General features: G+C 40.6%; 1 protein-coding gene across 1 annotated transcript in view; it reads left to right on the top strand.

Moving 5' to 3' along the window:
- Positions 1-18,323, top strand: part of COL22A1 (collagen type XXII alpha 1 chain) — a 608,111-nt gene that overhangs the window by 44,107 nt on the left and 545,681 nt on the right. The window contains exon 2 of the mRNA XM_073590381.1: positions 4,913-5,054. Within this exon, the coding sequence (XP_073446482.1) occupies positions 4,961-5,054 (94 nt within the window). The 5' untranslated portion in view covers positions 4,913-4,960. The remainder of the gene's footprint in view (positions 1-4,912; positions 5,055-18,323) is intronic.

Genomic DNA, 18,323 nt, shown 5'->3' with positions numbered 1-18,323 from the left:
TGGCACCTGAGTGCTGAATCATTCCACTGCACTTCCATGGACCATTGCCGGAACTCGGTATAGTAATCCTCACCCTGTGTCAGAGTCATAATATTTGCCTCCGCGACCTGGATAAATATAGATTAACCCTAACGCGTCAAAAAAGGCCTACAGTTCTTCCTCAACACCCTGGACTGTTCTTTCTTGTGATTCTAATTACTTTTCACAGCCAAGCTGTAAGTCAGGATAGTCAACAATTCCAAGGTCAGAAGACAGGAGGGTATGTCATAAACCAAAGGAAGACACAAAGCGTAGCCAAGTAATGTTTCAAAATCAGAATACCAAGAGGATAGCATATCAGAGCAAAAGGGGTTAAACAGACGGATGGTCAGAACGATGTCCAAGGTCAGGCAACGAAAGATCAACATACAGAAGTTAAGTAGCATGGCAATCACCTGAGATAATGAACACTTGGAGACAGCCGATGCCTCCTAGTCTCAGATTGGATAATCAAGCTGTCAATCAACACATTGACAGCTCAGCATGCCCCTGTACCAGATTTGATGGCTGAGCTCTTCAATCAAAGTAATGACAGCTTCAGCACACCCCTGTACCAGATTAGAGGGCTGAGCTGTCAGTAACTGCCTCCCAGACACATTGAGAGATGGATCGGTGACATTTCTCCCCTGAAAATGTATCAGAGAGACAAACTATTGTGTTATGAACTCATTTTTGGCTCCACCAGTTGAGAGTTCCCCTCCCGTTCTCCCTCTTGTGGTGACAGGAGGTAGTGCGGTTGGTTTAAGTGGTAGTGATCTGCCACCTGATGAGGAAGATAACGATTGGATCTCTGGAGTATCAGACTTGATATAAGACAGCCGACGCCCTATCCTAGTGCTGGTGATTTAGTCTGCTTCTCACGTCCTGGACTTCAGCTCTCTTCCAGTCTTCTCAAGTTAAGTTTGTTTTTTTGCTATTGTTCACACTTGAGCTTGTTTGTCAGTTCAGTTTCTTGTGTGGTCAGCCTGCTCCTGCTGGGGCTATGCTGAATTTCCACTCCTATGTATCAGTATTTGCCAAGCTGCTTTTTGTCCCTTATTGGATTGACCTCTTTTTGCTCTGTCTCAGAATATTTCAGAGTGCTGATATAGGTGTAGAAGTCTAGTGACTTCAGGGTTAATTTTGTTATCAGAAGTGTTGGACAATATTTTTGTAGGTTTTTTTTGGAAAATTGCAGACAGTGTCTTTCCTTTCCTGTCCTGTTTAGTTAGCCGGGCCCCATCGTTTGCTCAGCCTATTTTCCTGCCTTTGTTTGTAATTTCATCTTGTTTCACCGTCAATACATGTGGGGGGCTGTCTTTCCTTTGGGGTCTGCTTTGGGGCAGTTAGTTTTCCTCTTTTCCTGCTTTAGGCTTATGTAGCTCTCCGGTTGTGACAAGGCGTCTAGGACCATCGTAGGAACACTCCACGACTGCTGCTAGTTGTGCGGTTAAGTTCAGAGATCTGCAATCTGCATAGTTACCAACTTCTCTGGTTTTCTGAGACTTAGCTTGTTGTTTATTTTTTCCTCCTCGGTGACCCATTCATAACACTATTGGTTCATGTACCGCTTATTACCTTTTGACATCCGAGGCTCTTCTTTTGATTAGCCAGCCTTGCGCCACATCATTGTTGCAGTGTGATCCACATGAGACTTTGACATAAGTCATGAACATCAACAGGCAACAGGCAGTACTCCCTCTCTCTTGTAGGAGCTACAGACCACTGTCACATCAACTAGAATGTGGTGTGCAAATAAATTTGCACCGGTCATGATTCCACTACTCACAGCATCCTATGGATGCTATGAATGACAATTCTGCCACTCTACAGGATTGAGGGCTTGCTGATCTGTCAAGATTGTGAATGAAAGCTCAACTGCCAAATCTTAGGTAGAGGTGTGAGTATTGTGAAATCAGACGTCTTATCTGGCTGGGTGTGTGGGATCTCCTCCAGGTGTCATCCATTCTGGACGATTACAGGACTACTTAGCATTCTGAAAGTGGTCATACCATTGCTAATTGTAGCTTTGCGCTTTGAGTTGCATTCTGATCTCTGTTGCTGACCTTGGATTTACCTTTGACCATCCTTTTGACTTACCCCTTTAACTTGATCCGCTATGTTCCTGATACTCTGACCTCGGATTGTGACCTGGTCACAATCCGAGGTCAGAGTATCAGGAACATAGCGGATCATGCTGGCTAATCAAAAGAAGAGCCTCGGATGTCAATAGGTAATAAGCGGTACTCCTACTCATTGCAGACTTCAGGAGAGATAGATGGGGACATGCAAATCAATTTGCTCCAAGTCTATTAATGACTTGATTGCTCGCAAATAGAACTTCCAGGACAAATACTGCGAACCAGTCAAATTTGAATTTCAGAAGATTCACTCATCACTAGTAAAGACCAGTAGGGAAACCATTCCAAGGGATGAGATCACATTACTTTAGGTTTTGTCTGTAAAATACTAGTGATTTCATTCAAATTTAGAAAAAGTCCAGCAATACAGAGATGATGCTATAAGAATTAAAGAGGTTATCCACTACTTTAGCATTAATGACCTTTCCTTCGGGTACTACACATCCGCCTTCTATTGATTTAAAAAGGAAGCGGATGTGTAGTACCCTGCGATGACCACTATCAGAAGATGGCAAGCTCTGCAAGTGAGTACTTCCAGCTGCCGCTGCCACCCACACCGATAACAGTCAATCGGAGGTTTGTTGGTTGTTGGAACCCGACCAATAAGACATGGATGACCTCTCTGAAGGATAGGTCATCAATGTTAGAGCAGTGGACAAACTCTTTAATGTTTATTCTATCATAGGTTAAAATAGGGCATCAAAAAATACTGGAGGCAACAAACTGGTCCATTACTTGTCCTGAAGTTTCTTCAGGTTATGTCTTATTCATGGCCAACAGCCATGATCTCTCTGGTTGAGGAAGAGCTTGACAACAGGGCCATAACAAAGCAACTGAATTGTTTGTAGATGATACTCTTGTTGTCCACCATGATTTACAAGGTACTTGCCATTGACGTGGATGATTAGGACACTGTGAAATGTGGCTACTATTCCTGGATGTTACATGACACCGGTTACAGATATCTATGTTGGTTCTACTTTCAATGGTAAAATATATGTAAGATCTTTTGAGGACATCCTTGGCTTTAAAGCTGAGCTCATACTCTTTATTTTGCCATTACTTAAATATACCTAGGGTGATAAAACATGGGAATGTATGGATTGTGGCTTGGATATACTACTTGCCTTTTTTATCACAGTGACATTTAAGCCACTTGTGTGTTATCAAATTTAGTATAGAACTTATTAGTCCTATACACAGATACCAATGTATCCACCTCAGCGAAGATCGGCTTAATCTTGCAATGGCATGACCACTGCCTACAATTTTTTATTGGCCACTTTCAACAACCACCGTGATGATTAACCAAATCTCACCCCTTAGTGCTGTTATGCAGGACAGTATGACCAATTGCAGATGACTAATTTAAATATCTGCCTGTTCCCTGAGGCACCACCTACGAGGATCCCAGACCAACCTGAATACCATACCTAGAGTAAAATTCTTTCTCTTCACCAATTTCTGATGCCTATTTTAAATATCTGCCCATTACCTGAAGCACCACCCATGAGAATCCCAAACCAAGCTGAACATCATAAATATAGTAAATCTCCTTCTTATCACCAATTTCTACAACAGCTTCAAAAACCGGTAACTCATCAACATGCTGCTATGATAAAAGACACTTTCCCAGAAGGATACACAGACAAACGTTGCAAAGATTGAATCAACTTCTCCCCCTTTTTATCTGGTTTCAGGTGTAATTTTCATATTGCTCTCACATGTTACTTGCCACAGGTGAGTTTGAATGAGCATCACATTCTTGAAACAAAGCTGTTTACTCACAATTTTGGAAAGATGTCAACAATTTTGTCCGCCTCATTTTTGTGGTTTTGTGTGAATTAGAGTCCAGTTTGCCTTTTTTTTCTGTTTTTTTTTGGTGTTGTTGCAAAACACACAGGAGATATTAAACATTAGTAAAATTAGTAAAATTAGTAAAATTCTACGAAGCTAGGGAATCAAAATTATGCTAATTTTAGAACACGACTTAAAAAGGAGAAGAGATAGCTCTATGCCGTAAAGTATGTAATTTGCTGTAAGTCTTTTACTTATGGAAATTTTGGTAATGCCCTTGTTCCGATAGAAGAATTTTTTATTTGTAATTATTTCAGTTATTATTCCTGTGATCACAGCCACAGCAGATCTAGCTTACTTTATATGAAGGTTGTTTTTTTATTTTCTAAAAAGTTAATGAAAAAATCTCCAACTTTTTCTTTTCTTTTTCCCTATAATACCCTGGCATTTAGAGAAATATTTGCATATACCAATATATTCCATATACCAATGATTAGAAAGTCTTGGGCAGATTTAGTTTTTAAGGCAGAAAAAATTCTCTCATATACAACAGTTTGTTATGTGGTTCGCTGTTAGGGCTTGTGAAGATCCGTAGATTTGGTCGGAGTGTGATGCGTCAAAACTTCAGATCGAGCTCAAACCAATGTTATTCAATGAGACCATGCACATGTCCGATTTTTTTTCTCGTCACCCAACTGTTATGTATTGGGTTGATAACTTCCAAAAAGCGAAGTCTTCATGTGAGCCTTATAACATATTGATTGATGAGCTATAATTAGTAAAGATAAGAGGAGAACTGACCATCAGGCTATGTGGTCAATGCCAAGTGCGGAAGGCAGAAGATGCAGCATTCCAAATTAGCCAGAGGTCAATACAACAGTTAGTTCATCTCATCCTTTTTTGCTATTCCTCTTCAATTCTGGTTATTCCTGACATAATGTTTTCTTCTTCAATAGGTGAATATTTTAAATGAACCGATGCCACTATAAGGACTCTCTGCAAAAATGCGGATCACCATGGGGTGTCGAATATCTCCCTTACTACTGCTAACCTTGGTCTTGATTTTTGGAGGAGGACACTCACAGGCACAGAGAGCTGGTAAGGCATTCTGAGAAATATAATAGGCAAGACTTTTACACTGAGTTATGACCGGTACAAAGGTAAAGAGCATGTCAGGAAAAAACAACAGAAAGACAAACCATGTTTCAATACTGCCACTATGTATAAAAATATAACTACTATAACACCTCAACTGTGTGCAAAATTACAACTTCTATAATACTGCCTCCTATGTACAAAAATATAACTGCTATAATACTGCTCCTATGTACAAGAATATAACTGCTATAATACTGCCCCTATGTACAAGAATATAACTACTATAATACTGCCCCCTATGTACAAGAATATAACTACTATAATACTGCTCCCTATGTACAAGAATATAACTACTATAATACTGCCCCTATGTACAAGAATATAACTACTATAATACTGCCCCTATGTACAAGAATATAACTACTATAATAATGCCCCCTATGTACAAGAATATAACTACTATAATACTGCCCCTATGTACAAGAATATAACTACTATAATACTGCCCCTATGTACAAGAATATAACTACTATAATACTGCCCCTATGTACAAGAATATAACTACTATAATACTGCTCCTATGTACAAGAATATAACTGCTATAATACTGCCCCTATGTACAAGAATATAACTACTATAATAATGCCCCCTATGTACAAGAATATAACTACTATAATACCGCCCCTATGTACAAGAATATAACTACTATAATACTGCCCCCTATGTACAAGAATATAACTACTATAATACTGCTCCTATGTACAAGACTATAACTACTATAATACTGACCCTATGTACAAGAATATAACTACTATAATACTGCTCCTATATACAAGAATATAAATACTATAATACTGCCCCCTATGTACAAGAATATAACTACTATAATACTGCTCCTATGTACAAGAATATAACTACTATAATACTGCTCCTATGCACAAGACTATAACTACTATAATACGGCTCCTATGTACAAGAATATAACTACTATAATACTGCTCCTATGCACAAGAATATAACTACTATAATACTGCCTCCTATGTACAAAAATATAACTGCTATAATACTGCCCCTATGTACAAGAATATAACTACTATAATACTGCCCCCTATGTACAAGAATATAACTACTATAATACCGCCCCTATGTACAAGAATATAACTACTATAATACTGCCCCTATGTACAAGAATATAACTACTATAATACTGCCCCCTATGTACAAGAATATAACTACTATAATACCGCCCCTATGTACAAGAATATAACTACTATAATACTGCCCCTATGTACAAGAATATAACTACTATAATACTGCTCCTATGTACAAGAATATAACTACTTTAATACTGCTCCTATGTGCATGAATATAACTACTATAATACTGCTCCTATGTACAAGAATATAACTACTTTAATACTGCTCCTATGTGCATGAATATAACTTCTAAAATACTGCTCCTATGTACAAGAATATAACTACTATAATACTGCCCCCTATGTACAAGAATATAGCTACTATAATACTGCTCCTATGTACAAGAATATAACTACTATAATACTGCTCCTATATACAAGAATATAATTACTATAATACTGCCCCTATGTCCAAGAATATAACTACTATAATACTGCTCCTATGTACAAGAATATAACTACTATAATACTGCTCCTATGTACAAGAATATAATTACTATAATACTGCCCCCTATGTACAAGAATATAACTATTAAAATACTGTTCCTATGCACAAGAATATAACTACTATAATACTGCCTCTATGTACAAGAATATAACTACTATAATACTGCTCCTATGTACAAGAATATAACTACTATAATACTGCTCCTATGTACAAGAATATAACTACTAAAATACTGCTCCTATGTACAAGAATATAACTACTATAATACTGTCCCTATGTACAAGAATACAACTACTATAATACTGCTCCAATACAAGAATATAACTACTATAATACTGCTCCTATTTACAAGAATATAACTACTATAATACCGCTCCTATATACAAGAATATAATTACTATAATACTGCCCCTATGTCCAAGAATATAACTACTATAATACTGCTCCTATGTACAAGAATATAACTACTATAATACTGCCCCTATGTACAAGAATATAACTACTATAATACTGCTCCTATGTACAAGAATATAACTACTATAATACTGCCCCTATGTACAAGAATATAAATACTATAATACCGCCCCTATGTACAAGAATATAACTACTATAATACTGCCCCTATGTACAAGAATATAACTACTATAATACTGCCCCCTATGTACAAGAATATAACTACTATAATACTGCTCCTATGTACAAGAATATAAATACTATAATACTGCCCCCTATGTACAAGAATATAACTACTATAATACTGCTCCTATGTACAAGAATATAACTACTATAATACGGCTCCCATGTACAAGAATATAACTACTATAATACTGCTCCTATGCACAAGACTATAGCTACTATAATACTGCTCCTATGTACAAGAATATAACTACTATAATACTGCTCCTATGTACAAGAATATAACTACTATAATACTGCCCCCTATGTACAAGAATATAACTACTATATTACTGCCCCCTATGTACAAGAATATAACTACTATAATACTGCTCCTATGTACAAGAATATAACTACTATAATACTGCCCCCTATGTACAAGAATATAACTACTATAATACTGCCCCTATGTACAAGAATATAACTACTATAATACTGCTCCTATGTACAAGAATATAACTACTATAATACTACTCCTATGTACAAGAATATAACTACTATAATATTGCCCCCTATGTACACGAATATAACTACATAATACTGCTCCTATGTACAAGAATATAACTACTATAATACTGCCCCCTATGTACAAGAATATAACTACTATAATACTGCCCCTATGTACAAGAATATAACTACTATAATACTGCTCCTATGTACAAGAATATAACTACTATAATACTGCCCCCTATGTAAAAGAATATAACTACTATAATACTGCCCCCTATGTACAAGAATATAGCTACTATAATACTGCTCCTATGTACAAGAATATAACTACTGTAATACTGCCCCTATGTACAAGAATATAACTACTATAATACTGCCCCTATGTACAAGAATATAACTACTGTAATACTGTCCTCTATGTACAAGAATATAACTACTATAATGCTGCCCCTATGTACAAGAATATAGCTACTATAATACTGCCCCTGTGTACAAGAATATAGCTACTATAATACTGTCCCTATGTACAAGAATATAACTACTATAATACTTACCCCTATATACAAGAATATATCTACTATAATACTGCCCTTATGTACAAGAATATAACTACTATAATACTGCTTCTATGTACAACAATATAACTACTATAACACTACCCATATGTACAAGAATATAACTACTTTAATACTGCCCCATATACAAGAATATAACTACTATAATACTGACCCCTATATACAAGAATATACAGTAACTACTATAATACTGCCTCCTTGTACAAGAATATAACTACTATAATACTACCCCTATGTACAAGAATATAACTACTATAATACTGCCCCTATGTGCAAGAATATAACTACTATAATACTGCCCCCTATATACAAGAATATAACTACTATAATACTGCCCCATGTACAAGAATATAACTACTATAATACTGCCCCTTATACAAGAATATAATACTATAATACTGCCCCATGTGCAAGAATATACAGTAACTACTATAATACTGCCTCCTATGTACAAGAATATAACTGCTGTAATACTGCTCCTATGTACAAGAATATAACTGCTATAATACTGCCCCTGTGTACAAGAATATAACTACTATAATACTGCCCCCTATATACAAGAATATAACTACTATAATACTGCCCCCTATATACAAGAATATAACTACTATAATACTGCTCCCTATGTACAAGAATATAACTACTATAATACTGCTCCTATGTACAAGAATATAACTACTATAATACTGCTCCCTATGTACAAGAATATAACTACTATAATACTGCTCCTATGTACAAGAATATAACTACTATAATACTGCTCCCTATGTACAAGAATATACCTATTATAATTCTGCCCCTATCTACGAGAATACAGTTATGGCTGAAATTATTGCAAAAAATGAAGCATTTTTCCCAGAAAATTATTGTAAATACACATGTTTTGTTACACACGTTTATTTCCTTTGTGTGTATTGAAACAATATAGAAAACAGCACAAAAGTCAATTTGGACATAATTTCCCACAAAACCTCCAAAAATGAGCCAGGTAAATGTGTTGGCACCTTTCCAAAATTGTAGGTAAGCAATTTTGTTTCAAGCATGTGATGCTCGTTCACACTAACATGTGGCAAGTAACAGGTGTGGGCAATACAAAAACCACTCCTGAAAGCAGATAAAAATGGGAGAAGTTAACTCAATGTTTGCAATTTTTGTCTGTTTGTGGCACTGTAACTAATCTCTGTGGATGTGGATGGTGGAGAAAAACTGATGAAAGTTTGAAGCGCAGTATAGTCTATATGGTGGACAAGCAGCCTCAATCAAGTTTTAAGGAAATTCAACCTGTCCTGCAGGCTTAGTGTGCATCAGTGTCAGCGTGAACTATCCATGCACATGAGAATGAAGTGAAATGCTATGGCAGAAAACCCAGGAAGACCCACTGCTGACACAGACATAATAAAGCTAGACTAGAAATTACCAAAATATACTTGAGTAAGTGAAAATCCTTCTGGGAAAACATCTTGTGGACAGAAGAGACCAAGATACAGCTTTTTTGGTAAAGCATACCATTATACTGTTTACTGAAAACAGAATATGGCCTACAAAGAAAAGAACACAGTACCTACAGTCAAATATGGTGGAGATTAAAAGATGTTTGGAGGTTGTTTTGCTGCATTAGGCACTGGGGGCCTTGACTGTGTGCAAATCATCATGAAATCTGAAGATTACCAATGGATTTTAGGACGCAATGCAGTGCCCAGTGTCATAAAGATGGGTTTGTGTCCTGGGTCATGGGTCTTTCAGTGGGACAATGACCCCAAACATTCTTCAAGAAGCCCCAAGAAATGGATGGAAACAAAGCGCTGGAGTGTTCTGAATTGGCCTGCAATGAGTTTGTATCTAAATCCTATTGAACACTTGTGGAAACAGCTTAAAGTTGCTGTTGGGAGAAAGAGCCCTTCACATATGAGCAACGTGGAGCAATTTCTCAAAGAAGAATAGTCCAAAATTGCAGTTGAGAGGTGCAAGAAGCTTATCGGTGGCTATAGAAAGCGATTGATCGCAGTTATTTATTCCAAAGGGTATTCAAACAAATATGTAGGTGAGGGTGCTAACAATTTTGTCCGCCTTCTTTTTTTGTGCGAAATGAAGTCCAATTTGACATTTTTCTGTTTTTTTTTTCTTGAACAATATAAAGGGTGTCAACACTATTGGCCATGACTATACAATTACTATAATACTGCCCCCTATGTACAAGAATATAACTACTATAATACTACTCCTATGTACAAGAATATAACTACTATAATACTACCACCTATGTACAAAAATATAATTACTATAGCGCTGACCCTATGTACAAGAATATAACTACTATAATACTGCTCCTATGTACAAGAATATAACTACTATAATACTGCCCCCTATGTACAAGAACTACTATAATACTGCTCCTATGTACAAGAATATAACTACTATAATACTACTCCTATGTACAAGAATATAACTACTATAATACTACCCCCTATGTACAAAAATATAATTACTATAGCGCTGACCCTATGTACAAGAATGTGGTTCATTACCCTTCAGGTTTTTATGAATTTGTGGATTTTTCAGTACATTTCAAGTTTTTATGAATCTCCATCTTTTTCTGGATATTTTCTTCTTTTGCTGATTATTCCTTGGCGCCTTGCAAAGTTCCATGCATGGAGGATCCTGCCCTGGGTGAGCTGAAGTTGCCTCTGTGTTTACTAGAATACTGCTCCTATGTTCAATTACTATATATAGCTGCTATAATACTGCTCCCTATGTACAAAAATATAACAAGTATAATACTCCCCTATGATCCAAGCTTATAACTACTATAATACTGCTCCTATGTAAAAGAATATAAATTGTTATATTACTGTTCCCTATAAACAAGAATATAACTTCTATAATACTGCTCCTTTGCATAACAATATAACTACTATAATACTGCCCCCTATGTACAAGAATATGACTATTATAATACTGCCCCTATGTACAAGAATATGACTATTATAATACTGCCCCTATGTACAAGAATATAACTACTATAATACTGCTCCTATGTACAAGAATATAACTACTATAATACTGCCCCTATGTACAAGAATATAACTACTATAATACTGCCCCTATGTACAAGAATATAACTACTATAATACTGCTCCTATGTACAAGTATATAACAACTATAATACTTCTCCTATGTACAAGAATATAACTACTATAATACTGCCACTATGTACAAGAATATAACTACTATAATACTGCCCCCTATGTACAAGAATATAACTACTATAATACTGCCCCAATGTACAAGAGTATAACTACTATAAAACTGCTCTCTATGTACAAGAATATAACTACTATAATACTGCCCCCTATGTACAAGAATATAACTACTATAATACTGCCCCTATGTACAAGAATATAACTACTATAATACTGCCCCCTATGTACAAGAATATAACTACTTTAATACTGCCCCTATGTACAAGAATATAGCTACTATAATACTGCCCCCTATGTACAAGAATATAACTACTATAATACTGCCCCTATGTACAAGAATATAACTACTATAATACTGTCCTTATTGTAAGGTAGCACTTGTTATTCAGGTTGGGGACACTCGCTTGGCAGCCAAATAACCAGGTCCGGCACGGGTTTTCATAAAAACATCAACATAGTCCATGCGGTTTATTCAACCTCATAAACCAAAGCAGTATGCAACAGTCTTACAGCAGACAGCAGGGTATCTTCATAGTGGAGCTCTGCTCCTATTAGCCCTCTGGTCACACAGGCTGTGCTTCATCCTGCCAACAGGCTATACAGTCTCTTAGTTACATTCCCATGTCCTGATTACCTCTTAACTGCTTCACCACACTGTCCGTTCCCTCCTGGGAACTGTCAGACATACGTAGCCATAATACACACCATCCACACGTACTGTTGCTGGAAGGCAGCCACATCTTTCAGCAGTCGGCCTAACGAGACCTTCCATATGGAGCAACCAGGTCCAAGCATTTTCTCATGTGACCTACCCTGGTCAACTTATATAATCTGTAGCCACGCCTACCGGATCACAAGTCTATGACCTCATCGCAGGTCCTACAACCATCCATACACATACGCTTTACTATAGGCGTTTTAGACACACGCCCCTGGGTGGGTTTGTAGGTAGTTGATCCAAACCATCTCACCAACCACCTGAAGGCTTCTCCCTGACACATTGTACCAGAAACCTCAGCAGTACCTCTGCTGATCAATATATAATCAAGTCTTCATCCCAAGGCCACCCACCTTGGGATACACAACGGTCATTTAGCATCCTACTCCTATTAGCACACTGGATATGCCTATACGCCTGCCCTGGGACACCCACACAGCGCCCCCTAGCGGACACAGTGGTCACTACATCACATACCTCCCCCCTCTGTTCAAACTTGTGGGGTTGAACACACAACATTAGCCTGGGATCTCAAGACCGGGCACCCATGTCACCTTGCCCAACAGGTCGAGAGAACCGTCTCCGTCTGTTTTGTCTGTCATATGGCCTTATCTCTACGTTAGACCTCCCCCGCCCCCAGCGGTCAGAATATCGGCCTTGGTCTTTGGCCTTCCAGTCACAGTCTGTCTGCTTATTCAGACACTGCATAATCTCCATCCTTTTTCTTTTTCCATCTGTTCCGTTCCCCGACTTTACCTTCCCCAACTGGCTCTCCTGGTTGGCGCGGTCATACGTCTTAGTCGAACCTACTGTGATGCCTGAGTCTGACTCATTCAGTGTCTCACAAGGGCTAAGGTCTCTCAACCTCGTACTGCCCGTCGAACTGACACTTGCAGACTTTTGATGTCCTTGCCTTGCTGTTAGTTTTCGGCCACCTGCCATGTCACTTCTTGGAGGAACCCTTCGGGTCCTTACATCTTGAGTTGAAGGCGGCCGCCACCTGGTGTTCCGTACCTCTTTATTGATCCACAGTCGGTCCAGCCTCAACTGCTCAATCTCTTGCAGGTACACCACTCGATACTCCAAGAGCATCCGAAAGTTTCTCAGGCTTTCCATGGAGCCAACCACAGTGATGGGAACCATGGCCTCTTCACCCGACACCTGGACTTCATCATCTGGAGCGATCCTCACCCTCGCCACACTGGAGATATTTACAAGGTCTTGCATTACCTTCCCAAGTGATCCAATGATTCTCCCAATCAGACCTTTGGGTACCGGAATTATATCTTCGCCCAAGCCCAGTCGTTTCTTCGCTTCTCTTGCTAGCTCTAGGCATCGAGCAGCTTTCATATTACTCTGCCTAAATAACTGCTTAGTGTGGAGACATTGCAGATGCATATTTTTCAGGAAAGCTACCCGGTTTGCTGTGTCTTCCCTGGCTGATATTATCACTAACTGCCGAGTCTCAGGTGCCCAGTGCACCTTACACGCTTTGACTGCCTTTTTAAAAGCTTCATGCACACCCTCCTCAGTGCAGGCTTCTTGCATGTCTTCGGGTACCTCAATCACAGACTTGAAGGTCGTGGTCTTGCTCTCTTCCTGGACAGAAGGCTCTGGCTTTACTACGGACACTTCCCTCACTACAGTTGACCTGACCGGGTGACTGTCTTCTTCAGCTTTTGGCTCCAACTCTTCCTGAGATTTAGCCTCTTCACGACCCTTTGCCAAGATGGGTACTGGCAGTTCCGTCTTGTTAGCATTTGGGCCCGGCCGCTGTAAGTCTTCGTCCAAGCTCCTCTCCAGCAGAAGATCTTTTACTGCTCCTCTGAGTTCTGCCATCTCTTCCCGAAGGATCTTGTTCATGTTTTGCCACACTGATAGGTGACCTCTGGGCTCCAAGACTTCTTTCTCGAGCCCCTCCACCCTGTGCTCAGCCATTTGTCTCAGGACCCTTTGTCGTTCGAGATGTTCTTCCACTGTCTCTTTTATCAGCTGTATCTCATGATCTTGTTCCCTTTTGGCCAGCACGTCTTGCACCACTACTTCTTTAATTATGTTTTCAAAGGGTACCACTGGGTCAGCCCCATCAGCCGAGTGAACCCTCCATTTACCATCTAACCGTGTTTCTACTCCAGCTATCTTATCAGTTAGGTCACCATCAGTCCTGTCAAGAGACATCAGGTCCGTCAGTTGGGCAGACGTACCCCTTCTTCCGGTCACTTCTACATCTGACCTGTCCACTTCAGCAGGCATCACCGTCTCAGTGTCTGCTAGTCCCACAGTAGAAACGTCTCCATCCCCATGCCACACATCATCAAACAAAACAAAGTCCCGGCCTCTCTCAAAGGCATACGGTAAGTCTGGTGATATACCGCCACCTTGGCCCTCAACGCTTTTGGACCCCTCAAACATTACTCTGTCCACCGGATAGTCCACAGTGACCCCATGTTTGCAGCGAACCCTGACATTTTTCTCGGTCAGAGAGAAAACGAGAGGAGTTCCTGTCAGAGTCACCTGACTCTTTGAGTCCACCTGACCAGAGACTCCTTCCCGGTGTAGCATCACGGTACACACCTGTGGCCCATCATTATCTGGCAAGCATGTACCGCACTCCGAAAAAGTCATACACTGACGCCGCTGTTCCCCTTTTGACAACCCGGCCCCTTTCTGGACCACCCTGATTTGGGTCACCGCCCCCCTCTGGGACTCCACCCCTTTTTGGGTTACCACCCCAATTTGGGTCACCGCCCCCTCTGGGACTCCACCCTTTTTTGGGTTACCACCCCGATTTGGGTCACCACCCCCTTTCGGGATTTCCTCATGTCCCTTCTACAGGCCTCCTTAGACCAAAGTTCACACCAAACAGTTTGTCTCTTGGGCTCATACTGGACCTTTAAACACGATACCACACCAGTTCTTGCTGGCACTGTCACAACTCCTGCTGTCACTAATCACCGACACCTCCGGCTGCCGCTCACAAACAGCTGCTGGCATCACCTTCGTAATCCCACCGAGTTACAGCAAGCCGCTTGTCACCTTCGTAACCCCGCCTAGTTACAGCAAGCCGCTTGTCACCTTCTTGACCCCACTGAGCCACCCCAAGCAGACTTGAGAGGGAAAAGAAGAAAAAAAACACAACACAAAACACATACGTGGCCTGACTGTGTGCTGTTCAGGATGTCTGCCTCCTCCTGAGACCGTCCAACACACAGGCCTCACTGGGTGCTCTTCAGGTATCCGACCCTCCTCCCAGGGTTTCCCAACACACCGGTCTCAGCGGGACCACAGTCTTTCTCACTGACCCCGGTCAGTTCAACACAGACACCTGTCCGTTACCTGCTGGTGTCGGTCACACAGGTTCCCGGATTCCTCTTCTCCTCAGAGGTATCCCACAATTTATCACCAGTCTCTTTCTCTGACCCCGGTCAGCATACCACATGGTTTTCATGACTGTCACCTGCCAGCCACACAGGTTCTCGGACCCCTCTACCGCAGAGGTGTCCTATAAATCTTTTCCACTGACCCTGGTCAGCATACCACACGGTTTTCAAGATCGTCCGCTCTCCTGGCTCAGAGTTGCCAGCACCACAAGATGTGCTTTTGGAACCATTGCCCTTAGCAACCGAGTTTTTGCAGACCTCGTCCATTGCCCCTAACAACAAGGCTACAACAATGCCCTTCGCATTCTCCACCAATTGTAAGGTAGCGCTTGCTATTCATGTTGGGGACACTCGCTTGGCAGCCAAATAACCAGGTCCAGCACGGATTTTCATAAAAACATCAACATAGTCCATGCGGTTTATTCATCATCATAAACCAAAGCAGTATGCACCAGTCTGACAGCAGACAGCAGGGTATCTTCACAGTGGCACAGTGGAGCTCTGCTACTATTAGCCCTCTGGTCACACAGGCTGTGCTTCATCCAGCCAACAGGCTATACAGTCTCTTACTTACATTCCCATGTCCTGGTTACCTCTTAGCTGCTTCACCACACTGCAGACATCCGTTCCCTCCTGGGAATTGTCAGACATACGTAGACATTACACACAGCATCCACACATGCTGTTGCTGGAAGGCACCAACATCTTTCAGCAGTCGGTCTCACGAGACCTTCCATACGGACCAACCAGGTCCAGGCATTTTCTCAAGTGACTTACCCTGGTCACCTTTTATGGTCCGTAGCCACACCCACCGGATCACATGACTATGACCTCATAGCAGGTCCTACAACCATCCATACACATACGCTTTACTATGGGCGTTTTAGACACACGCCCCTGGGTGGGTTTGTAGGTAGTTGATTCCACCCGTCTCACCAACCACCTGAAGGCTTCTCCCTGACACACTGTGCCAGAAACCTCAGCGGTACCTCTGCTGATCAATATATAATCAAGCCTTCATCCCAAGGCCACCCACCTTGGGATACACAACGGTCATTTAGCATCCTACTCCTATTAGCACACTGGATATGCCTATATGCCTGTTCTGGGACACCCACACAGCGCCCCCTAGCGGGCACAGTGGTCACTACACCACACTATGTACAAGAATATTACTACTATAGTACTGCTCACATATACAAAAATATAAATGTAGTAATACTGCTCCTATGTACAGGAATATAACTACTATAATACTACTCCTATGTACAAGAATATAACTACTATAATACTGTACCTATGTATAAGAATATAACTACTATAATACTGCCTCCTATGTACAAGAATATAACTACTATAATACCGCCCTGTTATGAATGAGTCACCGTAGGAGGCAAAAACAGAAATACTGCTTATTACGCCTTCTGAACTCCTGACGTTGCTCCCTGGACAAAACTATCACATTGCATAGGTTCAGACACTTGTTCAACAGGTGGCAACACCTCTCATGCAGTCCTGCGTTCACGTAAACGCCGATCAACCTGAATGGCTAATGACATAGAATCATCAAGACCAGAGGGAACAGGAAATCCCACCATAGTATTTTTACGGCTTCTGACAAACCCTTCCGAAAGAGAGCTGCCAAGGCATTATCATTCCAGGTAGTAAGGACCGCCCACTTTCGGAATTTTTGACAGTACAATTCTGCAGAATCTCGACCCTGGCTCAATGCCAACAGGGCCTTTTCAGCCTGATCAATAGCATTAGGTTCGTCATACAACAACCCCAAGGCTTGAAAAAATAGGATCATCTGGTTTCAAAGAAAACGCCCAATCCTGGGGATCGCCGCGCAGCAAAGAGATGACAATTTTAACCTGCTGCGCGGAGCTCCCTGACGAGTTAGGCTTCAAGGCAAAAAATAATTTACAATTATTTTTGAAATTCAAAAATTTAGACCGATCCCCAAAAAACACATCAGGAGTAGGGATCTTTGGTTCAGCAGCATGTGAATGAGCAAGGTAGGCGGAAATTCCCTGCACTTCCGCAGCGAGCTGCTCCACATGATCAGACAATTGCTTTATCTCCATTGAGAGAAAAAAAAATTCCCCCTTCGGCCTCAGAGATATAGAGGAAAAAATATACACACTTTTTTTTTTACACAATTCTTTCCTGCTATTGAGTACCCTAGGATCTGCAGTATGGCTGGTGATTCTGTTATGAATGAGGTACCGTAGGAGGCAAAAACAGAAATACTAGCTAAGTCCAGAAAACCAGAGAAGTTGGCAGCTATCGGATTACAGACCCCTGAACCTATCAACAACAACTAGCAGTAGCCGTGGGGGGTTCCTAGGGTGCCCTAGACCCCTCGATCACAGCCGGAGAACTACATAGCCTAAAGACAGAAAGGGAAATCTAAACTGCCCCAGAGCAGACCCCAAAACAATAGGCAGCCCCCAACATATAATGACGGTGAAGCAAAATGAAAAAGCACTCACACAGATAGAAAGATAGGCTGAGCAAACGATGGGGCCCAAGCTAACTACAAAGGACAGGATAGAAAAGCTGACATCTGTAATCCGCCACAACCCTATCAAAACAAGAGCCAACAGCTGATAGGGAAAAAAGCCC

This window comes from Dendrobates tinctorius, unplaced genomic scaffold, assembly GCF_039654945.1.
Source record: "Dendrobates tinctorius isolate UK_male_01 unplaced genomic scaffold, ASM3965494v1 ptg000116l, whole genome shotgun sequence".
Taxonomy (NCBI): domain Eukaryota; kingdom Metazoa; phylum Chordata; class Amphibia; order Anura; family Dendrobatidae; genus Dendrobates; species Dendrobates tinctorius.
The sequence above is the reverse complement of the archived record's forward strand: the minus strand, read 5'-3'. Positions and strand labels throughout refer to the sequence as shown.